The sequence below is a fragment of the Mytilus trossulus genome, chromosome 1, assembly GCF_036588685.1.
Source record: "Mytilus trossulus isolate FHL-02 chromosome 1, PNRI_Mtr1.1.1.hap1, whole genome shotgun sequence".
Taxonomy (NCBI): Eukaryota; Metazoa; Mollusca; class Bivalvia; order Mytilida; family Mytilidae; genus Mytilus; species Mytilus trossulus.
In genome coordinates this window covers 100,697,082-100,724,598 of record NC_086373.1, presented here as the reverse complement: position 1 = coordinate 100,724,598, position 27,517 = coordinate 100,697,082, and the positions used below count along the sequence as shown (strand labels likewise).

Here is a 27,517-nt window from a genome sequence, read left to right as displayed (position 1 = left end):
ACCACTTTTAAATCGACAAAATATTGTGAAGGTGGATCTCTGTTGAGATTTCCGCCAATGGCATCTCAGACATGTTTGATAGGGTTTATGTATGGGGACATAGAAGGCTAAAAAATAGTGAAAATGGCTTGTTGCTTTTTGGACTCGGTTAAAATCCTTGCTCTGTGTGTTCTAGCGTTGTCGTCCATGTACACGAGTCTTGGCAATGTAGACGCAAGTTGGGGATTATTAAAATGAGGGACTAAAATGTTTAAAGGCTTCAAATCTCTGTTTGTCTGTCCGTTTATGCTACCCTGCAGAACATGCATACCCAGCTTATAACGGTATAAGAAGCAACCCCGTACTGGAACACCTCCAGCACTGAATGCAGTCCTTGTGCAAACATTGTTTTTGGTCATAGGCCGTTTTGTTGAAGATAATTCATAACACCAAACATTAATATTTTTTTCGCAATAGTTAAAAAAATATTGCCAGTTATATTTCGGTGGTGCTTAACTTTTGGCGGACTGTATATATTAACAAGGGGGATGAGACACACACATTTTTATACCGTCAGTTGAGTGTTTCTCCAATTCAGTCAGGAACTAGTAATTGATATCCAGTGATAATTGTTGAATGGTGATGCCATTGTTGTTTACCGTGTTTGTTTTTATTCGTCATTGTAAGAATCAGGCCGTGGGTTACCTTTTGAATTGGGTGACCTTTTGACTTGGTCGATAAAGCTTATGATTTTACGGTTCGATTATTGCTGTTTATTCTCATAAGTAGCAATTCACAGTTAGGAGTTTGGTTTTGCATTTTGGCCCTTGTGGATTTTTCAAATATAAATGTTATTATGCAATAAAATTCATCTTTAGACGTTTGAGTACTAATTTAGCCTTCAAAGATGGTTAAAAAGAAAATCACGAATATTTTTTACATGTTTTTTTATGGGCTGTTTTTCTCAGTTTGACTCTCCGTTACGTAATTTCATAGCTATACCGGTCTAAGGTCCAGAAAGATGGCGCAATTAGACAAAAAATGAAATGAAAAAAAACTGATTTTTATTGGATTTCCGTTGATATCGGTAAGCAGTTCCAGAATAGGTATAACTTCAATCGTTTGAAAGTCTACTTCTGACCAAATTTTGGGGGAAGTATGTGAACACCCCCTTTTTTTGCAAAATTTTATAACAAATAATTGTAGATTGTTGCAATAAAGACACATACAAGAAATTATGTTATAACAGTTGTGTATACAATTTATGGGAGATTCTGACACATGTATATGCACATATAGTGACCGTGACAAACAGAAAGCTTTATTTGCAAGAAAGCAATAAAAAAGAAATGGTAAACTTTATGAGGGTAGATTTTAATATTTTTACCTTACTGTTTATTGCTACCATAATATATCACATCTTTAATAATTTACCGATTCAGAGGGATGAAAGGATACGTCCTTAAAGAACTACCAGAGCTTTGATAATTTATGGTCATAACATTTTGTAACTCTGGTCGGAATCAGACAACTCGAGTTTTCTCCCTTTTAATCACATGAGCCGTTTCCGTCAATATTATCATATGAGGAAAAACGTCAATATCTGAAAGAATAATTCCAAAATATGGAGGCGAAACCGTCAAGTAAACAGACAGGGATGTCCCTGTTTCCTGTTTACGCTATTACACTGTTATTGGGGATAACTGCTATCATCATTATAGGTACAAATTGTAAATTATATGACATTTGCAACCCCGAACACCTGAACACAGTCACAGGCACTTGTTTCTAGACTGTCGAATATGAGTATCAATGAATGTATTCAAAAGGTCAACAAGTGGCTGTGACTTCGAACTATGTGACAGGCCCATCATAAGTTAATAATTTACAGTTGTAATAGTGTACATTGTAGATACCTGGCTACAAATAGAAATTTATGCAACATCAGAATTACTTAAAGTTTACATCCCCTTGTTTCACTAAAAGTCTAGAGACTTTATCTGTGTCACATCCATTACCTTCTTGACTCAGTTGATTCACAAGTACAAGTTTATGTTGATGACTGTTTACTGTAACTGTGTTTCCAAACAGATTAGGTGCACTTTCTTCTTCTCTTCTTCTTTCCATTATGAGTCGAACTCGGTTATACACCTTATCGCTAATCCTGGCTGATTTTTTGACACTAACAACAGTCACTTTTCTCTTGTGGCGTTAGATATTTTGTTTTATGACGTCAAAATTTTACGGGAACCTGTGTGATATCCAGTAATGGCGGACAAATAGCAATAAGGTGTATTCTGCTGTGTATTTCATATGTGGCTGGGTCCAGGGGATGATAATTACTCTGGCCCTGAAGTCCTCTAGTGATCCAGACTTGGTTTTCTGTTCCCTGTAAACTTTCTCTTGCAAAATATACTTGTGATGAATGTATATTACTTTACAGAAGGAATCAATTATTCCATGATATGTTTTCACCTATTAACCTCATGTCAAGCAGTGTAAATCATTGTTTAAGATCAACTCAAGTTTAGTCTTAAATGTTCACCATATGAACTGAAACTTACACTTCAACATGTTCAAGAAGACCTAAAAAATTTAGAAACCTAGGTGTCAGATGTAGTGGGATACACACTCAAACAACGATTCTAGACATAAAGAACTTATCATATCATCTTATAGGCTCATACATGTAGCATAAAACAACATACTTTTGTATATTGTTATTTGGATTGAGAGTTGTCTCATCAATAATGCTCATTGGCACTCATAGTGATGATGATACCACATCTTCCTATATCTATATGTATATTTATTGAGAAGCTACCAGCTAGTTATTAGTGTTGGCTTAATATATGTGTCATACAAACTACAAATGTATACACTATTAGGCCGTTAGAATTCTTTTTTTTAATTGTTTTACATTGTTATTTCGGGGCCTTTTAATATAGCTGACTATGCGGTATTGGCTTTGCTCATTGTTGAAGGCTGACAATAACCTGTAGTTGTTAATTTCTTTGTCTATTTGGTCCCTTGTGGAGAGTTGTCTCTTTGGCAATCATATTACATCTTTTTTATATATATATACTTTATATGGTGTACATAAAAAATTACATCATTATTTGATATTGAAATTATGTCAGTATAATCATGATAATAGCAAAAGTTCGATTTATAATCCAACCTTTGACAATAAGAATGAATAAAAGAAATCACAAAAATGCATTTTCATATTTTGCATTTTATTCATAGATACATGTATTAGTATATTTACACATAATTTTAGCTGTGTTTGCTTAAAGCCTCAGTCACACCTTACCAGATAGCACGAACGGACGCCTAATGGATGAAAATAAAAGTTGTCCGTTGTGAAATTGTTATCCGTTGGGAGTCTGTTTATGTACTGACCAATTAAAACGGACGTATAACGAATGCATAATGAACACACAACGGATATGCAACATACGAGAAACAGAAACGTACCGGACAGAACGGATGTCGAACATACATCCAACGGACATGTACCGTATAAAACAGACAACTTACGGAAGTGTACCGGATAAAACAGATGAACAAGATATACGGAAAAATCAAAGGCGACAATGATAATACATGTAAATCGCATAAATATTCAAAATGTTTCTGTGTAACTGGTTTTAGTTTAGTCTTCAAAATTCCGCCAAAGGGCAGTGTCTGGCCTGAATAAGAGCTGTTTGATTGTGAAGACGTGCCTATACTCTAAGATTGATTATTAATACATGTAATAAGAATTCATGAACCTTAAAAAATCTGACAAACCAATAATTGGCATTTCTGACGCGAAATTTTCAAATGGCATTTATCCGTTTCTGATCCGTTCAACATCCATTTTATCAGTTATACATCCGGTATGAGTCTGTTTCTCACCCTTTCAACATCCGTTTTATCCGTTAAACGTCTGTTGGTGAATTTATCTTCCAGACCCCCAAAGGATGTATAACGGACACATAACGGAACAGACGTTGACGGATAAAATGTACGCTTAAAGGACATGCAACAGATATGGACGGATGTCTAACGAATAAGAAAGGATGTGTAACGGACATGAACGGACTGAAAAAAAGTTATCCGTTAGGCGTCCATTTGTGCTGTCCAGTAAGGTGTGACTGAGGCTTAAAAAACGCATTCACACAAAATTGGCACACTTTCACATTTTGCTCATATAGCATGTATAGATTGATTTATTCAAATACTATACATGAAATTTATTCAAATACTATACATGAAACAACTGATTGCAAGCATTAATGAATGAGGTACAATTTTTTGCCAAGGTTATCAACCATCTTTTTCTGATATTATCACTGAACAAAAAGGCATTGAACTGAGAAAAATATGCTGGTTTCTGCAGCAAGAAGAAAAGTGCAAATAGGAAAACAAAATTCTTGAATATCATTATACATTTATGCCTGGTAGTCCAACAATACATTCAAATCATATTCATCAATACAACAAGTAATTCTATGACTAAAGTAGAAACACCAAAATTATATTTCATAAACATGATGAATGGAAACTCAGACTAGCATTTATAATTTAGAATAAAACTTGTGCTAGCCTGCGAGAAGAAAAATATATATGTATTTTAAATGAGTTTCACAAACATGACAAAGTTCTGTTGTTTTATGAACAAGTCACATATATAGTTAATGTGTGCTTCTCAAATTCACTTTCACAACATAACTGCTGCTGTACATCGATTCAAATGTAGTAGCTGAATATTTATTGAACTTACAATATTCTCTTTTTCAGTTATGTATTATATGTTAACCGGAAGAGGAACACGTTTTGATATTGGATGGTAATTACATTAACAAATTATACATTATATTTTTATATTTTTAAAAATGTTCCTGTGAAGAGTTCTTTTCTCTTCAGAGCTTTATATGATTACCATATTGCTATTAAAATGACCTTTAAATATAATTAGAAAGTAAGGAGACAAAGTAGCTGGTCAACTAAATGTGAATGTGTTTTAGGTTAATTTTAGTTGCTAGAGGCATTCTTTCAAACAGTATGGTTCTATAGTATACAGACCCATAGCCAGGAATTTTAAAAAAGGTTTTAATTTTTAATTTATCTCTATCTTAAAAAAGTTTTTCTGATCTTTGAGATGATAGGGGAAGGTTGAATCTACTTTCTCCCCCTTAACATGTACATGTGTAAGTTCCAGGTTGAGAATTTTATTCAGTAAGCTTCTTTTCAAATTTTGTCTGTTTTAAAATTTTAAAGCCAAGTATTAACATGAAAAGACCTTAGGAGATCTCAACCTCCCCACTGATAATCTTGTTCAGTAAAATAATGAAAAATACAAATAGGAGTGTTTAAAGAAAAACAAAAAACTAAAATCTATACATAAATAAATCAAACTTGTTGACAACCTTGTACAATCCACAACTCAATTCTGTATATACAATATAATGAATACGTCTTACAGTTTCTAAATTGAATCGATAAAAAACGGCTGATACTGTTTGATATAAAACATGTGTAATTGGAGAGCATGATTCTACATCCTAAATTATCTTAGTCTCCTCCGGGACTCAAACCCAACCTGGGACCTCTGTGATACAAGGCAGCATTCCAAACAATAGTATATATATATAAATTGTACTCATGTTTTATTTGATTGTGTAATTCAATTATTCCAACTAAAAATATAACTTTTATTAATGTTCATAGTAGCTCTTCAATCTTAACTGACTTTGTGTGTTTGTTGTAGGTTTTTGTCAGAGACTTCACCATATATGTGGGGCTCCATAGGTGTTGGTTTATGTATATCTCTGTCAGTTGTAGGAGCTGCATGGTAAGTTCTAAAATTGTGAGAAACATAACATTCATAAGGATATTTCAAACTGTCTTTTTAAAATGGTTCATGGATATAGCATGTATAGATATATGTTTTCAGCATTAAACTTTCATAATTATTTACTGAGTCTTCAGAACTGCTTATCAAACCCTTACATCTACAAATATAAAAAATAAACAAAACTGAAGAATCAATACCGTAAACTAAGAAATTATTGCCAGGGTTATTACTAATGTTAATAATGTGATTTAGTGATTACTGCAATATTAATAAGTTACAAGCATTTTTATATCTTATTCATAGATACTCCCTTATTGTCAAGATATGTAGCAGACTTAACCAAATCAAGGATATCCATTGGATAGATGTTTTCAACATATTCACTAAACTTTAAATTATTAATTGGGATGACATGATCTACATACATGTAATGGAATACAAATTTTAAAAGAATAACTTTACTTTTATTCTTTCTTGGGAGCTACTGTTATCCTCATATTGAAAGTGATGTCTAGTCAATGGATAAAAAAGGCTTTTGTTTATAATTAAACTATGACTTTGATTTTATTGTTTTATGACATACCATTTCAGGGGAATATTTACTACTGGGTCTAGCATTTTAGGAGGAGGAGTAAAAGCTCCAAGGATCAAAACAAAGAATTTAATAAGCATTATTTTCTGTGAAGCTGTAGCTATTTATGGAATTATTTTAGCTATAGTTATTGGAAATAAACTTGGGGTAAGTTAAAATTGAAAGAACATAAGTATCTGGTCACTACTTATCTAACTAATAAAGCTATAATTTAAGATACTGTACTTTTACCTTTTTTCGTGGGTTCTTATTTTTCGCGAATTGTGTATTTCAAACACGTTCCCAGGTATTTATTTCATGATTTTATAGTTATTGCCTTTCAGTTGAATAGTTTGATTTAGATTTGTGTGTATTTGTTTTCATGATAATAACTCAACCGCAAAATTCTTGAAAATAAATATACCACGAAAATAAGTACAATTACATACATAAGATAAGATAAACAAAAAAATCTTTGTTAATTAACTTGCTGGGGTTGCTAGCAACCATCTTGTATCAGGTGGCTATTGTCATCAGCATCATCTTTAATTGTGAAATTTCATTAATCAACTGGGAGTCTATGACCAGTTATCCACATCCACGACAAAGTTTTCAAAATTATCTAAAAAGAAATACATTTTTTTCTCAACCCATCATTTGTCTATGAAAATGAATGAATCCACAGTATTTGCTAATGAAAGTTTTGTTTATATTTTAGAAATATGACCCTCTGGAATCCAATCTAGATGTGATTAGGGACAGTCATTATGCAGGTTTGATATTCATACTATTATTAATTTGAAAGCATAAACAATTCAGTAGTATTAAATTGTTACAATTTTGAAACATAAGAAAAGCAAATTACCAAAAAGATCTGTTTCAAGACCCTTATAAAAGTATGCTTCCTGTTTGTAAAATATTTCATTGATTTTATGGATATTTCAAAGCCAGCCAAAGCAAAACCTATGCCTGATATAGAAATGTGGTGACTTTGACTTCACCCATCCTACATTGTCCTACAATATGTGTGGTATGTATAAGTACCCAGCTGGGAGATATCCATATGGTTCAGCTCAATCTATATGCCTGGTACATAGAGAATGAAGTTTCAATTCAAAGAGGCGTTAAAACGTCTTGATGTCACAATAAGAAACATAGCCTATGATTTAAATTCTAAAATTTAAAACCAAAGGCTCAACCCATAATCATTTGATAATCAAAGTCTCATGTCACATTGACGATCTTTTTTTACAAAGAAAATATACATGTAGTTTTAAAAGTTCATAATTGAATTACATATAAGTTATATATTTTTAGGTTTTCAGATCTTTGCAGCTGGTATTAATGTAGGTATATGTAACCTTGCCTGTGGATTGTGCGTGGGTATTGTAGGATCTGGTGCAGCATTAGCAGATGCTCAGAACTCAGCTCTCTTTGTTAAAATTCTAATCATTGAAATCTTTGGAAGTGCTATTGGTCTTTTTGGAATTATTGTTGCCATTTTACAGGTAAGTACAAATGCTTAGATATATATATTTATAAAATTTACAATACCATAAATTTAACATAGCGAAATAGGACAAGTTGAAAGCTAAACAGCATGAAACAGGGATTTGAAATTTTATGTAGAATCTTAGTATCATTTGAGACCAAGATTAAAATCATTCAAAGCAGGTTTGCAAAGTTCTGGAAGTTAATTTATATATTTGAATAAGTATGTTCAATGAAATTAATTATGGTCAGACAACTGAATTCAAAAGAAAAATAAAGGAGTACTTCAGCAGCATAATCAGCTCACAGAAAAAGTGGTTAATTGTTAGGCTACTGATATTGTTAGCATTCTTCACTTGGAGGCAGTGTCTGAGAGAGAATTACTATAAACATTGCATAGCTGATTCTATTCAATTTACTTCATGGCACACTTGAAAATCCTATACCTGACATTGTCAAAATATACAGATAGGTCCAGAATCAACCTTATATTCGTCCTATTACCTAGCATTACCAAAATATACAGTAGGGTGCAGACAAAACCTAATATTCATTAATTACTGTCAAAGTATTGTGCAATAGGAACATAAACACATACACTGTACTTTTGTTCTCAGAAAGGGCATGTAAATAAATTTCAAAAAGATTGTACAATTCAAGAACATACTAGCTACAAATGGGAAGATTTTGAATTTAAAAACAAATTCAATGAAAGTTTGCATAGTTCTAAAAAAGCACAAAAAGCATAATTATCTATTAAAATCTGCAGACATGACAGGTTATTACAGTTGCAACTGTCACTATTTGTAACTTTTGATTGAAAAGGTTAAAAATAAGACTAAACAATATGAAAGATCAAACCAATCCAAGTACAAATGTATAGGATCTTATAAGCAATAATGTTGTGTATCATGACGGGTATTTAACTCCTTGTCTATATATATGCGCTATTAAACTTAATTTAGAGAAATAGATTAATGAATTGTTTTTTTTCCAGATCTCTAGTGCTAAAATGGGAACTGCATAAACAAAACATAGTTAGTCATAGATACTGTATAGAGTCCCAGGATATGTATTCAGAATTATGTCTAGTGTAGTTACTTGTGAATTTAACTTGAACGTGGATGCTTTAGATCTATTACTGTTGTCTCAAAATGTATGGAGTTTACATAGTTAAATTTATTAGTTGTACAAAATCATAACAAGTTTAATAAGATCCCTGCTTGGAAATATTAAAAGTCATGTGATTACACAAAAACAAAATTGTCATGAAAATATGAACTATTATTAAAGGTTCAAGATTTGAAATATTTAAGGGTAATTGTATTGGTTAGAAAAAGTTCTACTTTTTTGTTTATTATTTATAAATGCATTTAATATAAAGCAAAAGCCGAAATTTATCAAAATAATGTAAAGATTTACCGGTAATTCATTTAAGTTAGAAATATAACTTCTCCATGCTAGTTGATGTGAGAAAACTGTTAGCCAAAAATAAAACTGAACCAGTTTTATGGAAAGAATTTGTTCATGACATTTTGTGTCTATATAATGTATTATTGTGATATATATAAAAATGTTTTGTATTGAAACACATTCCTTATACATGTACATAAAATTATACATACAACCACTTGTTAGAATTAGTAAAAGAAAACAGAATTTTAAAATCATTCTTTTTTACTTTTACAAATTGTGACTTGGATGTGGAGTTGTCTCATTGACACTCATACCACATCTTCTTACATCTTTGGAATTGATTTTTTTAATTTTGATTTTAATTAATTTTATAATCTGTATTCAAATTTCATATTTGACATTTTCTGAATAAAAAAAAACCTAACAGTAGAAAAAACAGAATTCAATTCAATTCAATTTCTTTTACCACTTGTGATTAACAGACCATAGATGTTGTTTTCAAAACTGTTTTCCATACAGTATGAATAGCCAATATGAATAAAAAATAAGTGTTGAGTCTGTGGATAATGGATTGATTGTAATAATAATGTTACAGTCATAATAAATCTTTATATGTTATTTTTATATGTTATTTTTATTTGCTTTCCTAATCCAAGTAAGCTATACCCATATATTGGTGCCCTTTGTCTTCTGTTATTGTTTGTCCACTTTAACAAAAATCTTCTGACCACTTAATATAAGCAAATAACTTAAAAACTAATCAGTTTTCTAATGTCCTTTGATAATTTTACCATCTTTGTTGGAATCTGTGGTTCTCCAATATGTCTAATTTCACCCACTTTTACTTTTTATTCTGAAGCTAATACATGTATAAGTTATTTCTGAATTAGAAAATAATATAAAAGAAATTCAGCGTGGACTACTGAAATTTGAATTTGTACCCTTATGCTGCAAAATAGCTGAGAGAAATATGTTTTTTATGGCCCTGGTGACTTAGGTCAGGTCCATATGATGTTACCATTATGTGTCATTCTGTCATTCTGCAACAAAGTTATTCAGAAGTTATACATATCCTTCAATCAGTAAGTGTGTTAAACTGGGGCCTCTTCGTTATCAAAATATTCTGGAACTGAGAATATAGTGTTTTATGCCCCATTTGTGGGCATAATGTTATCTGCATTGTGTGTCAGTTAGTCCATTGGTCTGTCCATCCGTCTGTCTGTCCTGCTTCTTGTTAAAGTTTTTGGTCATGGTAGTTTTTGATGAAGTTCAAGTTCAATCAACTTGAAACTTTGTTAACATGTATCCTATGATATGATCTTTTTAATTTTAATGCTGAATTAGAGTTTTGACTGCAATTTTCTAGTCCACTGAACATAGAAAATGATTGTGCAACTTGGACATCCTTGAACTAAGGACACTATCTTGTTTTTATGCCCTCTTTATGGGCATTATGTCTTCTGGTCTGTGTGTCTGTTTGTTTGTCTGTTCAATCATTTGTCTGTATGTTCCTCCGATTGTCTGTCTATCCAGCTTCAGGTTTAAGTTTTTTGTCAAGGTAATTTTTGATGAAGTTGAATCCAATCAAATTGAAACTAAGTACACATGTTTCTTATGATATAATCTTTCTTATTTCACTGAACATAAAAAATGATAGTGCTGATGGGACATCCGTGTACTATGGACACATTTTTAGGCAGTTAAGCTGCCTTATGCGAGCACCCTGGATTTGTGTGCTACCCAAACTATATTATTTGCAACTTATTAGACATTTTTTTTTTATACTTTTCATTCTGGATTACAAAAAATATGACAAAAAAACCCTTAAATGATCGTCGATTTTCCCAAAAGTTTTGAAGTTGCACATAGGAAGTAGAGCACATTAGGAATCCTTGTGTAGTTTATTATCCCCTAAGCTTTTGGCTAAGATGTCAAAGAACAACTGTATGAAATATCTAATCGCCGAAAATCTCTTAAGACAAGTAGTTAAGATTTCCCAAATTGCAAAAGTCGTAGGAATATTGTTTGTCGTCAATACGTAGTCATCTACGTATATAAGTTTAACTGATCACGCTGTTGGCGGCAATTTTGAATTTAAAAGAAGACGAAATTTTCGTATCTTTTCAATTTGGACGCAGGGGTTCAAATTAGCGGTGGTCCGAGGTCTGCGACCGTCCACTTTTGCAGTCGGACTTTCTACTTGGTTACTAGCTACGCACGACATGCCCGACGGACCTTGAAAGAATATAAAAAAATAACTTTGCAAACATTTTTACCAAAGTTTCCTAATAAACGATCTCAAACTTAATTTCATCATTTCGAATAAAGACAGCGATGTTCAATTTGTTCAACCGCTAGCTTTATACATAAAATCGCCGATAAATAATGTGGAAATCCGAGTAAAATCGTATCTCACTATCTGTCACAAGAGTGGTCACAAACAACATTGAAACCAAAATGGCTGCCGCGAGATTACAATATCGGATCCGATTCCGGAAGCGGATAAGGGTAATCCCGGATTTAGCTACTAAAAAAATCCAGACAGGTGACAAAATACATCTATGCATAGTAAATAAATATAAACACTAGAAGACAGATGTAAAAGAAAGAAAAAGCAGAAAATATTTTGTACACCAGTTTTAATGTGAATATCCAATACATTGTGACAGCTGGGAAGAGTTTATCTAACAATATATATGTTCCTGGTAACAGTATAATTTTTGTTTATCAGTGATTAATGTTGGTAATGCATGTTAAATGCTTTTCAAGTTGAACATATTACTGCAATTTCAAGGGGTATTTTTTTCTTCTCAATTTTGATAGGTCAGTTCAAATAGCTGGAAGTTTCTTATATAAAAAAAAAAAGATGTGGTATGATTGCCAATGAGACAACTATCCACAAGAGACAAAAATGACCAAAAACTTGGTAACGGTCAAGATCCCCACTCCTAAACCATATATATTCATGTATGGGACAATATAACAAATCATATCAAATATAGGTGTAGCATATTAATCTATTGCAATAAAAATCATAATATCTAATACAATTTGTAAATTTAGCTAACTAAGTCCTTATATTTGTATAAAGTAACTTTCGTTTATAGTGAATAAATATTTTAAGGTTGAATAAGCTACAATTAAAAATTGCTCGCCGGTCCCATGATGAACGGTTCTTTATATTGGTATGTTATCATTTTAAACGTTTCAAATTTATACAATTATATTCGCACATCAATGTTTTTGATACACCAATAACAAAAACTGAAATATATTGAATGTATACATTTTGTAATTATTCAAAATTATATCAGAAACGTAAACTTAATTATATAATAATGAACCTGTTAAGGGGAGAGAATACTCGCATAACTTTTTCGAATTGGCACATAATACAAAGGAATGTCACTCTTGCATACAAATGGCACATCAATAGAATTAATTAACTGCGCAATCGTGCTCCACCTTCAATAATGATTCTAAATTATAAATATAACAAAAAGTTGTTAATCTATAGATAGTGAAGACTAATGAAAGCTAACCCACTGTAAAAATATTTCTTTGCAATTTTTTTTAAACTTCCTCAGGAAAATGATCGAGTCACTTGACTTTCAAAGCTCAAAATTAATTTTTTTACACAATGTTTGAATAAAGTAGTTAAAAATTATTCGCTTCTCAAAGTGTAAGACGCAATAAAAATCGTATGCTTGCACCATCCTACCGAAATACGGATTTAATTAAGTCCTGAACATTTCGACATTTCTCCGTATATTTATAGCAAAACCGGTTTAAACCAAATCACAAGTACGTGTTAAGATCCGACTAAATACCTATTTCCCGATATGGTCAGGTAAAATTGCTAATAGGTGGAGTTCATGGGGCCACTCTACACCTTTCTGTTGAGAATTTATAATGGACGAGATCCACAATTAAACAATATATATATATTTGTATGGGACAATATTACAAATCAAATGAATTATAAGGGGGTCCCTATGGTCACTGTACACCCTCCTGTTTGAGAACTTGGAAACATTCGAGATCATCACCCCTTAACCATATATACTCATATATAAGACTTCTAAGTATATAACAAATCAAATGAAATATAGGGGAAGTCCCTGTTGTCACCCTACCTCCATGTTGAAGAACTTTAAAACCGTTGGGATCCCCAAACTCTAAATTAAATGAAATATAGGGGGAGTTCCTGCAGTCAACTGATTGAGAAATTGGAAACAGTTGAGTTCCCCACTTTTAAATTAAACCATATATATTCATGTATGAGAACTACTCAAATGAAATATTTTACATGTATAGGGAGAGTCCTTAGGGTCACTCTTCCCACTCCTGTTTGATAACTTAGAAACAGATGAGATCCCCACCCCTCAAACATATATATTCATGTATTGGACAATATAACAAATCAAATGAAATATAGGGGAAGTCACTGGGGCCCCCCACCCCCCCCCCACCCCCTCCTGTTTGAAAACTTGATAACGGCCGAGATCCCCACCCATAAACCATATATATTCATATATGGGACAATATAAAAAATCAAATGAAAAATAGGGATAGTCCTTAGGGTCACCCCACACCCCTCTTGTGTGAGTTTTGAGAACTTTTATAAGATTGGGAGACCAACGCCTAAACCATATTCATTCCTGTTTGTCATTTCAAAAAAGATTGATTGACATACAAGGTCAATCTCATATGCGACACATATGCATTTCACTTTGCTAGACCCTAACACCTGTCATTTTATTCCAAACTTAGACATCATGGACTTGGGGTGAAGGTGGGAGTCATTTACATTTACTATTGACAGGTCAGTCAGACCTCACCATTGATCCCTGTAGTAGTAAACATTTGTCTGATTTGTGTCTCATAACTTTTGTACTGTACAACACAAACTCAGTTTTCTTTCCAGGGAAGCAAGTCCATTCATACTTTTACAAGCTCGTACTAAAGTCATCCTGAACTACTAACAGTCAACTAATACGAACAATTACGATCAACTAGAAGAACTGCAATCATTGCAAATTTGTACCACTGCTGACTCATGAAAGACTCATGACCATTCGTGATTATGTGCGTTGCTATTGAAAACCTTGATAAAATATGAATTATTTGCCTTAATGATTAATTCATTAAATAAACATAAATGTACAATTATATATGAATGTTTAATGTTTGTTCTTTTAAATCTTTAAAAAAAAGTTGAAGCAACATTGCCACAGTTTTCATAATTATGTTTGCCTTGGTTTTTGGTTAACTGCCTACAGTGCTTACAGCGCTTTGATTGTTTTTATTTACCCCTGTATTTATTCCATCCTGAAAACTACTATAAAACATGTGTTATAGTAGTCTCAACGGAAAATCTAGTTGGTGCATTGTTAATAATTGAAAGCAAATAGACTAAAACTGAATACATTTAGTTGACCAGTCTGATATAAACTATCTTGGGTGACAGTCAGAATGTTCTGCAGGACTGAGGTATTATTTACTGCCACACATATCCAGTCAATATATGTATGGCTCATTCTAAGACTACTATAACACTAACTTATATAAGTCACAGGTTCATTATAACTCAGACAATGAAGGCACTAACAACGGAAACAATAGTTTGCAATATTAAAAATTATAACATTCAGAAATTTCATTTTTTTAGCTCACCTGGCCCAAAGGGCCATGTAAGCTTATGCCATCACTTGGCGTCCGTCATCGTCTGTCGTCGTCTGTCGTCGTAAACTATTTCAAGAATCTTCTCCTCTGAAACTACTAGGCCAAATACTTCCAAACTTTAACTGAATGTTCCTTAGGGTATCTAGTTAATAAATTGTATCCGAAGTTTTGATTTTTCAACAAACATGGTCGCCATTGCTCAAAATAGAACAAAGGGGTCAAATACAGTTTTTGGCTTATATCTCAAAAACGAAAGCATTTAGAGCAAATCTGACAAGGGGTAAAAATGTTCATTAGGTCAAGATGTATCAGCCCTGAAATTTTCAGATGAATCAAACAACCCATTGTTGGGTTGCTGCCACTTAATTGGTAATTTTAAGGAAATTTTGCATATTTTGGTCATTATCTTGAATATTATTATAGATAAAGATAAGCTGTAAACAGCAAATATGATAAGCAAAGTAAGATCTACAAATAAGTTGATATGACCAAAATTGTCAATTGACCCCTTTAGGGTTAATTGTCCTTCTAATTACAATTTTTCACAATTTGTTTATCATATTTGCTAACTTTAAATAAAAAATCTTCTCCTCTAAAACTACTCAACTAAATTCAACCAAACTTCAACTAAATGATCAGTAGGGTGTATTAAATAAAATTTGTGTTTTATTTTCTATTTCGTCAAAAAACATGGCCGTCATGGCTAAAAATAGAACACAGGGTGAAATGCAGTTTTTGGCTTATATCTCAAAAACTCCAGCATTTAGAGCAAATAAGACAAGAAGTTAAAGTATTTATTAGGTCAAGGTCTACATGTCCTAAAATTTTCAGCCGAATTGGGTAACTGGTTTTTAGGTATAATGCCCCTGAATTGATGATTTTAAAGAAATTTTGCAGTTTTTGGTTATTATCTTGAATATTATTATAGATACAGATAAACTGTTAATAGCAAAAATGTTAAGCAAAGTAAGATCTACAAATAAGTCAATTTGACTAAAATTGTCAATTGACCCCTTAAGGAGTTATTGCCCTTTAAAGACTTTTTTCACAATTTGTTCATCATGTTGACTTACTTTAAAAAATCTTCTCCTTTGAAACTGCTGTACCAATTTCAGCCAAACTTAGGCTAAATGAGTTTCAGAGTATCTAGTATAAATTTAATATTTTATTTCCTTGTATGTCAAGAAACATTGCTGCTATGGCTAAAATAGAACATAGGAGAAAATGATTTTTTTTTTGCTTTTGAAGAAAATAGGACGATTCAAAGAACATTTAAATAAATTGAAAAGCCAAAATAATCATTGATGAGAGATTTAACCAAAAATATTAAGGTGAGCGATTCAGGCTCTTGAGAGCCTCTTGTTGAATTAAGAAACTGCATTGGCGACTGCCAATCACAATGTCTCTAGTTAAAATTCAGGTTTGGTATTAACAAACAACAAAATGAATAAACTTATAGGTGGCTGACAGTTATTTGAAACTTGTTTTATGGGAACAATCGTTATCAAAGGTACCAGGTGATTCTATATGTAGATTGTACAACCATTTATTTAATGTGTCTGACTTTTCCTCAAATAATGAGCTATTTCCGTTTTCGAATAGATTCGTAACTAGTTTGATGCTTGGTCCAAAATGTTCTATTTACAAATTATATAACAAGTAAACTTTGCATTCTCTGATGAACTATCTCACTTCTCTACTTAAAATATATTCAACTGGTACACATTTGTACTATTAAAAATTTGTCCTGTTACTTAACTTTGAATTTTTCGAAAAACCAATGATTTTTCTTATCCCAGGAATAGATTACTTTAGCCGTATTTGACACAATGTTTTGGAATTTTAGTTCCTGAATGCTTTTCAACTTTGTACTTGTTTAGCTTTATAACTATTTTGATCTTAGCGTCACTGATGAGTCTTATGTAAACGAAACGTGCATTTGGCGTATAACATTATAATTCTGGTTCTTTTCTAAATACTTATTTACACCACTGGGTCGATGTCACTGCTGGTAGACGTTTCGTCCCCGAGGGTATCACCAGCCCAGTAGTCAGCACTTCGGTCACAGGCAATTGACTCAGAATTTGTTCTCTACATATTAAGGTTTATAAGAATATTGTTTTCTGAGACAAGTCTCTGTGACCTCGGTGTTGACACAAATATGAATGATATGGTAATTGTTATAAATTTCCTGTTACTGAACTTTGATTTTTTTTAGAAAACTAAGGATTTTCTTATCCTAGGAAAAGCGGATTACTTTAGCCGTAATTGGTACAATATTTTGAAATTTTTGGTCCTGTTTTGCTTTATAACTATTTTGATCTAAGTGTCACCGATGAGTCTTTATGTAGACGAAACGTGCATCTGGCGCATAATATTATAATCCTGGCACCTTTGATAACTATATATTAAGAGACAACGATCTTGAAATCAATATGAACGTCCCGTACCTTAATCTTATAACTGTCTCCGTAGACTTGAGCTTGGAATCGCCCTTTTTTATATACACCAATGGTAGCTGTACCATTCTTGAAGGAGGGTGTCGTACCGAAGTGCTTCGTTACCAGTATCAGAGATTCCTTTGGAACACCCCTTCACAATTAACCTTACCCAAGGTTTACCTGGTAAATATCTTGTTCTTTGCTTTGTTTTATTAAAGGTTGTATGAATATATTAAATAAGGCTTTTGCCGAACTGTAACAATGTTCAAACTATGAAAACCTATGATACAAAATAAAATGAGAACAGCGCTACCACACCAATCTTAATTGCTGCTAGTTCTGCTAGTTCCATTGAAATCTTGCATATCTGACAAACGCTAGTAACTTATGTTCTCTAAAACAGTCAATGACTGCTGAAGGATCTTAAAAAAGTTTGTTAAAAATGATCGTTGGGACTTAGTGTGTGTAGGAGTTAACCATGGTTAGACAAACCAAAGAGATACATTTCAGGGGGATTATTTTTTGTATGTTTAGCATGTGCTTATTCGATAAATTAAATGAAGAAAAAAATCTAGTGGAACTGAATATGCAAACATTTGCGCGGAAATGTATCGTTGATGTTTCCCTGTTACCTACATTCTCGTGTGGCCTTTCCTTACGAAAAAAGGAAGTTATAAGACAAGAAAGAATTGATGTCTGGGTGCATATTTATTACAATTTCGATATAAATGAAACTCAAATTATTACATCATTTTTAGAAATGAATAATGAACTTATCAGGAAAGTTTATTGGTTGACAAAACTTTACTTTCACGTGACGTGTGGAAATTTCCATTATTTCGACGGAGGTAACCGAGTTTACACAAAGGACATTGGATTAAAATAAAAAGGTAAGTATTTAACGTTAAAACCATGAAATTATAAAATATGCATGAAAGAAAAATATCGAAATTCGTTCTTTTCAATATAATATCAATTTGTCTTTCGTATGGTACTTTAATTCCATAATAACATATAAACAATACTACAGTAGTTGGTATCCTTATGTGAAAGAAAGAATATATTGACCACATTAGTATGTCTTCCTTAAAAAAAGAGAATGAAACAGACATTAATATATAATATAAATGTAAAATAGATATTTAATCAGTATCAAGCTGAAATTTAATATGACTTGTATGAGTATTAAAATTTAGGTCAGATAATGTTTGTGAGGATTTTCGTCTTCGTTTACAAGTAAAACTTGTTAGTGATACCTTTAATTTGTTTAACACACACACATATGTATATATAATAGAAATAATAAAACCCTTGAATGATTTTAAAAATCAATAAAAAAAATTATGACGTACGTATTGTCAAACAATTGGTATACTTCTCATATTACGGAAAAACAATTTCGTCATGTGACTTGCAATTTATAAATAAGTGTCAAAACTGAAGAAAGACATATTATACTAAAGTCCGATATTGCTCGAACGTCTGACTGCTTTGTGTTAGGACTTTATGGGTGCAACCCTCCAATAAAGAAGCCATCACAAGTCAGAGTAAACTCGGACTAACATATGTTATATGGTACCTATTACGGGGCGCCGAATGGGACTCTTGTGTTTTGTACAAAATTCAATACTGCCATAACAAAATCATTTTTGTCTTACAAAACTATGTGATACAGACTTGTTTTATGTGAACATCAAATTTCTGATGACAAAATTCATTTTTGTAGACAAAATTCATTTTTGTCATGACAAACTGAGTCAATTTTTGTCAAAAAGGAACTTATTTGCATACACAATTGACTTTTGTTACCTGATATGGAAATTAAAACACAAAAGTCAATTGTGTGAGACAAAATTCAATTTTGTTAATTTTGTGACGACAAAAACTGAAAGAATATGATAAACATGAAATATGCAGTATACACCCCAAAATAACAAATATTTCAGCTTATTTCTGTAGTTTCATATGTTATGAACATATGTCGCAACATAAACTCATTTACAGCTTGCAATATATATTAACATTTTCATTTATATGTACAGGGTTGAGTTCAATATCGTAGAATCTACGTAGCGGTTACGTAGCTGCTGTCAGTATCTATGTAACAACTAGTCTATAGCTACACTTTCAAAAGTCAAAATCTACGTAGCACTACGTAGCCGCTACGATATTGAACGAACCCATGGGGAAAAGTCTTATGACCAACCGCCCTGCACGTTATCTACTGTAGACCTTGCAATTTGTCCACGAATACAAAACGTAATCCGTGTATGGCGTATGAATTCATTATGTGTATCATGTCAGTAACCTGAGATTACTATAACACATGTGTTATAGTAGTCTCAGCAGTAACTTACCTCTTTAAAACAGTTTTAATTGAAAGATCTTGAATGACAAATTATCTTTATGTTGACTTGTGAAGTCATCGATTTAAATACTCAATATTTTGTATTATATTTCATAGGCCAATGAATAATTCCCCCGATTCCGATCAGGATAGGGAGGAAGTCTCGCATAGAACGGAGGCAACTGGTATATACATTGGAAACACAGAGCCTACATCAATTGCAGACCTGGAACAACTGTGTGCAATAGCCAATTCATTAAGAGAAGAAAAATATGATTTGGAAAATAAGAACGATGAACTACAGCATCAAACATTGACGTTAAAACGCGAAAATAATGGTAAATAATATATAATGATGGTAAAGATATTTCTTGTCAAGAGTAAGAATCATCTAGATTTAAACTAACAAATAAGTATTTTGAAGAATGTCAGAAAACACCCATGCCAAAATACAAAACACAAATACTCAGAACTGAGAACTATATAAAGTGTAGCAGAGTTGAATCTACATTGGTGAGTATATCTAAAAAGATGGTTACACAGCCATGAACTATGAAACCTCTTTTAATGATGGATGGTGTTGTGTGATTTTTTTTAATATACACTTGTATATAAATAAACTCATCATAGATACCAGGACTAAATTTAGTATATACGCCAGACGCGCGTTTCGTCTACAAAGGACTCATCAGTGAAGCTCGAATCCAAAAATGTTCAAAAGGCTAAATAAAGTACGAAGTTGAAGAGCATTGCGAACCAAAATTCCTAAAAGTTTTGCCAAATACAGCTAAGGCGATCTATGCCTGAGGTAGAAAAGCCTTAGTTATTCTAAAAATTCAAAAATTTGTAAACAGTGAATTTATGAATATAACCATATCAATGACAATTCATGTCAGCACAAAAAGTGCTGACTACTGGGCTTGTGATACCCTCGGGGAAATACATCTCCACCAGCAATGGCATCGACCCAGTGGTTGTTAATAAACTCATCATAGATACCAGGACTAAATTAAGTATATACGCCAGACGCGCGTTTCGTCTACAAAAGACTCATCAGTGACGCTCGAATCCAAAAAAAGTTAAAAAGACCAAATAAAGTACGAAGTTGAAGAGCATTGAGAACCAAAATTCCTAAATGTTTTGCCAAATACAGCTAAGGTGATCTATGCCTGAGGTAGAAAAGCCTTAGAAATTCCAAAAAAAATAAAAAAATTGTAAACAGTAAATTTATAAATATAACCATATCAATGACAATTCATGTCAGCACAAAAAATGGTAACTACTGGGCTTGTGATACCCTCGGGGAAATTAATCTCCACCAGCAGTGGCATCGACCTAATCCTTATTTTGAAATGTTGAAAGTTTGTAGTTTGAAGAACATCAATTCTAGCAGAAAGAATGCTTAGAACTGTATACATTTTTTTATATTTGATCTACCCTATTCTCCAGTACTCTTAAAATAACCTCTCAGAAATAAATAAAATTTAGCCAACTTCAGTGAATATTCAAAACAAAAATAAATTATGCTTAGCACTTTTTTTTCTCTTCTATTCTCAAGGTGTTTTCAACCTTCTGAGTACAATTTAATATTTAGATGTATTATTTTTGATGTAAGAACGCTTAATGGGTAAATAAATACAACTTTTTCTTCAATGCTCACCTCGAGTGTGTTTGGTTTCATCTATGTCTGGTTCAAATATTTAAATGTGCCATTGTAGATGCAAGAAGGAAAATAAGAGAATTAGAAGATGCTGTTGAAACAGAGGTAATGTGTTTTTTATAATTGAATTCTAAAAAAATGAAAACAAAAAATCATAATTTTTATGCGTCGGAAGCTCTTTTCTAGATTCACATTCAACATGAACGCTCAAAGGCGAATATTTGAAAGCGAATGATGTATAAGTACCGACAAAGTTGAGTTCAGATACTAAGTTAATAATTCACCTTAAAATGAACAGGCTTAGAATTGCCTTACTTGACTAAATTATTCTTGTAGTCATGCCTTTGCAATAATCTAAGACGAATTTGGCTGCGCGTTGTGTGTCCTAGATGCTCCCAACCGTTAAATGAATTTTGCTATTGTTATTTTAGTAATTGGCATTCTCGCTCCTGATGAAGGTTTTTTTTTCAAATAAAGCTCTTCCCTTATTGAACCGATGTCAAAGCAAATTGATAATTTAAGATACATCTCACGCTATTAACTAAATATACATAAGTTGAACACTCAGCAAGAAAACTTATAATCTTACAATTTGATTATGAATTGATAAAATATCATAAAACATATCACTACTTTTAAACTAATGTTTCAACTGCAAAAAACATACTCAATTGGTATTAAAAAATAACAATCTATGCTTTTAGCTTTTTTCGATTTTTTTAAAACGTGGTCAATTATTTCTTATGTTATGCATTTAGCATATTGGGGACCATACAGCCATTTCTCTCAACTATTTAACTTATACCTGAAGTACACCATGTTTTTATCATACTGCTTATTGCGTCTTCAGAATTAATCCATTGGAGGTGTACGGATTTATACAGCAGTCGGGAGTAAATTGTTTATTACTATGTTGATTTTAGCTTCTTTTTTTTTGGATATATCTAATTTTTAAAATTATTTTCATTTTCATTTGACGACAAAAAGGACAATATTGGTTTTCTCATTTGAATTGTTTCACACTTTTTCATTTTGTTTTGATAAAGCAGACTACATGGTATGGGTTTTGCTCATTGTTGAAGCAATATATGCATCTATAGTCATTCACAACCACGTTATTCGGATTCGTTTATAGTTGTTTCATTGGCAATCATACCACATATATACTTATTTTACATAGATATCATATTTATGCTCATCTTTTTATTAATGCCATATTTTGCAGAATGAGAGACATGAACGTGGCACGAGAGAACTGCAGAGTCAATGTGACGAAAGAATTAACGATATGTACGATACCTTACACAAACAAAGACTACAGGTATTATATTTAATACTTAGAAGTAGAATTGGGTGCAGTTGCATTACAAACGTTGCAAATATTTATACATTTATGTACAATGAACGTTTCGTTACAATATTAAAATATGATTTGAAATATTTTTCAGGTCGTTATATCAAGTTAATTAGTTAAAATTAAACTTCCAATTTAAATAAGACAGAAGTTGAGTTTTTTTTCTGTGATTCGCATTCCCTTGCTGATTTATTTTTGTTAGCATGAGATCTAGAAAAAAATGTAATAAATAATTCGATTAAAAAAAAAATGTGCGAGTTGTCTATTATGCTTGCTTGAAAGTCTATTTTTTTTAATTTTATTTCTCACAAACCAAATTGGAAAAAATTAACTCGGCACACTAGTCGACAGAACTTCTGTAAATAAATGAGTTGTGATTTATATGTTCTAATGAATAATTCAACTGATTGCAAAACTTTGAATTGTTCAAAATACTTTTTCTACCCCATAGATAGATAACATTAACTGTACATGTATTTGGAAAATTCTTTCGAAATTAGGGAGTACAATACTGGTATATTTTATGAGTTTATAATTGGGACATGTTTGTGTGTGCTAAAGCGTGTTCTAACTTATGATATGAGTCGAACAAATCAACATAAGAACAAACTGAAACTAAGGATTTGTAAAGACTTCTAGTAGTACTATACAAATCCTTGCTTAAATGTAGTTTGAAACGGTGTGATTCATCACACCATCACACATAACAAACAGACACAAGAAACAACGTGTTTATTATGGAGTACTCACTCAGTTATTGAACGCATGTTTAAAGTTCAATTCAAACTTTACCAATTAAACCATATTTCCCCAAACATGTATACCAATCAGTTCACTTCCATCAAATGTCGAGTATTTTGGACCTTGCGGACTAGCACGTTAAGGATGTTTGTCGAATCGGTCTTGTACAAGATAGAGTTCAAAATATAACATGTCTTGGTTCTATGCATGTCAGCATCATCATTAATGCCATCAAAGGAATTGAGTGAAAAAAGCAGGAACCATTGCTGTGTCACAATATATGTATTTAGAAGATGTAGGTCGATACATGTCAACACCTGGAAAGCAATACATGTTTAGAACATGCTTTAAAAAGAATGGTTGAACCAACAAGAACACGTATATCTTACAGGAGTTTATATATACAAAATGTATGAATATATAAAAAAGAAGATGTGACATGATTGCCAATGAGACAACTCTTAACAAATGGCACAAGAATAATGAACTTATAGGTCACTGAACGACCTTCAACAATGAGCAAATCTCATACTGCATAGTCAGCTTTAAAAGGCACCGAAATGACAAATGTGAAACAATTTAAAAGAGAACACTAACGGCATAATTTATGTACAAAAATGAACGAAAAAACACATATGGAACACTTTAACAAACGACAACAACTGAATTACAGGCTTCTGACTTGGGACAAGCACACATATACAGAATGTGGTGGGGTTAAACATGTTAGAGGAATCCCAACCCTCCTCTAACCTGGGACAGTAGTGTACAGTACAACTTAAGAACGAACTATAAAAATCAGTTGAAAAAATTGTTTATATTTTATAATTACAGATAGAACATAAAGATGAACTAATACGATCTATGACAAAGGAAATGACCACTATGAAGACAAGACTCATGACGTACGAAAATGATCATATGAGAGATATCAGACCAAGACAGTCAAAGAGATTCAAAAGAAGCATGATACCAGAATGTAAACACTGCCACTCCGCAATTACAGATGGCAACGAGGAGTGCTGTTTTCACCCTGAAAAACCAGTTCGTGCAGTAAACTACAGCAAAACAAACCCGGTAATGCTTTGGAAGTGTTGTTACCAGGTAGCTAAAAAAGAACCTTTTGGGTGTACAAGTCATTCCAACCATGAACCAGTGGTATGAATTCGATCAGCCATTCATGTTTTCCCGAGATATTTTTACCCAATTAATCTAAAATTCTGTTAGCTTTTGATGAGAGATTTTCTTGTGGAAAATTCCTTTCTAAATATGAATTACATTATTTTTGTTAGTATATGTGAAACTCTAATCGCAAAAGGATAATACTTCAGTATCTTAATCTTTATAGATATTTGTAAGTGTACTTACTATACTATTGATACCATCAATATTGTCATTGGATATTAATTTATCCAGTTCAAACTTATAATATTTAGGGAATATTTATGTGGTATTATTTGATGCATATGTATTTTATTTTATTCTATTTGTAATAAGCCAACTGCCACTAGTCTATACATATTTTATTTGTATCAAAAAGTAATATCGCAAAGGTATCTGACTCTGAGGAATACTAAAAAAGGAACGCTCTTAATCAAATGGAAAAATCAAAAGCTCAAACAAATTAAACGAATAGAAACCAACTATAATATTCCTGAATTGGCACAGGAATTTTCTTATGTAGAAAATTGTGTATTAAATCTGGTTTTATAGCTAGATAAACCTCTCACTTGTATGACAGTCGCTTAAAATTCTATTATATTGACATCGATATGTGAACAAAACAAACAGACATAATAGGTAAAGATGTCGAAATAGGGGTACAGCAGTCAAAATGTGTTTTTATCTTAAAGATTTTTAAACAAACAAATATGTAACAAATAAAAACAAAAAGGCATATAGACAAAGCACATTAGTAAAAATAAAAGACACGAATCCAAAAAGTAAAACTTTTACGATTCAAAGATTTTCAGTTAAATGGGTGTCTTACTTTTGGCTGAATACATTTACATCATTAGTCAGCTTTTTTTCATTTGTGAATATGTAAATTGGGAGTATCTGTTTGTCTATCATATGGCATATACCTTCAACCTCATTTTCATTTTCAAATGGCCAGTAAGACCATATTTTAATGAAAAATTATACTAAAAATATCACTCCATTTACATTAAATTGTGTGTATGACCAGTTTCACGTTGTCTTTCTCTTAAATTCAGAATGCATAAATCCAATATATCTGAAAGCGAGATAGTTTAATATTTTAACTCTTGCACTCTCTTCATGCTTCATTTTTGCGGGTAGAGAATTAAAATGTCCGCTCGAGAATACATATTTTACCACAAAGTATCAAAACTTGTTTTAGAGTGTGAATCTGAATGATACTCGAAGATAATTGTTAGGGAAATGTTCATTGAAAGTTGAAAATCCAGACATAATACATTTCAACTACTATTTGTATCACAGTCCAACCATCATTTATATGGATACATATGTATTTTTTTAAAACAGTGATTTAGTTAATATAAACGCCTTATAAAGATTTGTTCACAAAATAACCTAGTAACATACTCTAGAATATGTTTTTTTTTTATCACAGAAACATCATATATATTAACTGCTTGAACATATAATATATTTTTGTTGAAATTTGTACGTATTTGATAATGCAGTATACTTGTTGATGATGCACACAATAGGATAATGTATATATAACTGTTTTTTTTTTTTAAATTTAAGTATACTATGTATACGCTATGTATACTCTAGCATAAGCTACAATGTCACATGTTTGCTGTTTAATAAATTTTTACACATTTTATAAATTGTTTTTGATGAATATTCGAATTCACCACCGGCCTACATACTCAATATGATACCTTATAGGTTGCATTATTAAGCCAAATAAGTACAAAGTTGATGAGCATTCAGAATCCAAAATTACAAAAAGTTGTACTATAAAGGCTAAATTAATCTATGCCTGGGATAAGAAAATCCCAAGTTTTTCGAAATTTTCAAAGTTTTGAAAACAGGATATTTATAAAAATGATCAAATAACTGAAATTCATGTCCACACCAAAGTGCTGATTACTAGGCTGGTGATACCCTCGGGGACGTTACATCCACCAGCAATGGCATCGAGATGTAAATAGCTATCAAAGGTACCCATTTTCATTCTCAATTTTATCAAAGGTACTACACTATAAATATAAACGCCAGACGCCTGTTTCATCTACATAAGACTCATCAGTGATGCTTAACCAGATTATGTGCCAGTTGTGGAATGTCCAGCCCTCAATCTGTCCGCCATCGGACTATTCGATCTGTGTAACGGCCTCAACACGGGTCCAAAATATGACATCCTGGGTCTAATGCCATGTTGTCGTAGTCGATTATTGACTGTTATTAGCTGGTTCTTCTGAATCCTGGTATCCTACTTGCAGTGGCTGTTGAGGTATCGGTTCAATGCTGTAGATGAAATACTCGGATGTAGCGATCTTGTACAGAAGTCGTTAGGCGACGTCGTTCACTCCGCGACCGGTCATTAGTACAACCAGTCTGTTTATATCTCTTTCAAAGTCGCGAAATTGTGCTCTGGTCAACATTTTTAGTTCTTGTGACTTCAATTCGGGGCACTTCGGCCTATAGACGGCCGATGACGACATTTTAACGAGTCGCAAATTTATGTGACAGAGAGACAAATCAAAAGAACGGACATTTAAAGTTTAAATATATCCTTAACAAATTCGAAGATGCAATTGACAGTTTGACTTGTTGAAAAATTCATCTGAGCTATGCGTTTATTTTTTATTTATTTTTTAAAACTAGTAGTTTAGAATTATTTCTCTGGTGCAATCATATGACATAGCATTTCCAGGAACCAAATAGCTATTTAGAATCTTATATCCAACTGCAATAATTGAACACTTGACATATTATTTGGGAAGTTTTCATTGAAATAAAATTACTACGTACATTGTTCTTTTATGT

At 32.1% G+C, this 27,517-nt stretch overlaps 2 protein-coding genes across 2 annotated transcripts; both read left to right on the top strand.

The window, feature by feature from the left end:
- The first annotated feature begins 1,509 nt into the window (after nucleotides 1-1,509).
- LOC134693815 (V-type proton ATPase 21 kDa proteolipid subunit c''-like) lies at nucleotides 1,510-9,920 on the top strand. Its single transcript, XM_063554731.1, has 7 exons — nucleotides 1,510-1,700; nucleotides 4,768-4,816; nucleotides 5,738-5,821; nucleotides 6,416-6,563; nucleotides 7,114-7,168; nucleotides 7,713-7,903; nucleotides 8,884-9,920. The coding sequence occupies exons 1-7, from the start codon at nucleotides 1,604-1,606 to the stop codon at nucleotides 8,911-8,913; spliced, it is 654 nt and encodes a 217-aa protein (XP_063410801.1). The 5' UTR covers nucleotides 1,510-1,603; the 3' UTR covers nucleotides 8,914-9,920.
- An 8,268-nt stretch (nucleotides 9,921-18,188) lies between these two features.
- LOC134693796 (uncharacterized) lies at nucleotides 18,189-26,253 on the top strand. The gene is made up of 5 exons (XM_063554713.1): nucleotides 18,189-18,318; nucleotides 19,893-20,113; nucleotides 21,494-21,540; nucleotides 22,661-22,756; nucleotides 24,365-26,253. Exons 2-5 carry the CDS (start codon nucleotides 19,897-19,899, stop codon nucleotides 24,692-24,694), a joined length of 690 nt encoding a protein of 229 aa, XP_063410783.1. The 5' UTR covers nucleotides 18,189-18,318; nucleotides 19,893-19,896; the 3' UTR covers nucleotides 24,695-26,253.
- The last annotated feature ends 1,264 nt before the right edge of the window (nucleotides 26,254-27,517 follow it).

Coding starts and splice junctions, on each gene's coding strand:
- LOC134693815 (XM_063554731.1), top strand. CDS start 1,604: ATGGAGGCGAAACCGTCAAGTAAACAGACAGGGATGTCCCTGTTTCCT. Junction 6,564..7,113: donor TTATTGGAAATAAACTTGGG/GTAAGTTAAAAT, acceptor TTTATATTTTAG/AAATATGACCCTCTGGAATC. Junction 7,169..7,712: donor TAGGGACAGTCATTATGCAG/GTTTGATATTCA, acceptor ATATATTTTTAG/GTTTTCAGATCTTTGCAGCT.
- LOC134693796 (XM_063554713.1), top strand. CDS start 19,897: ATGAATAATTCCCCCGATTCCGATCAGGATAGGGAGGAAGTCTCGCAT. Junction 20,114..21,493: donor GTTAAAACGCGAAAATAATG/GTAAATAATATA, acceptor GTGCCATTGTAG/ATGCAAGAAGGAAAATAAGA. Junction 21,541..22,660: donor AAGATGCTGTTGAAACAGAG/GTAATGTGTTTT, acceptor CATATTTTGCAG/AATGAGAGACATGAACGTGG.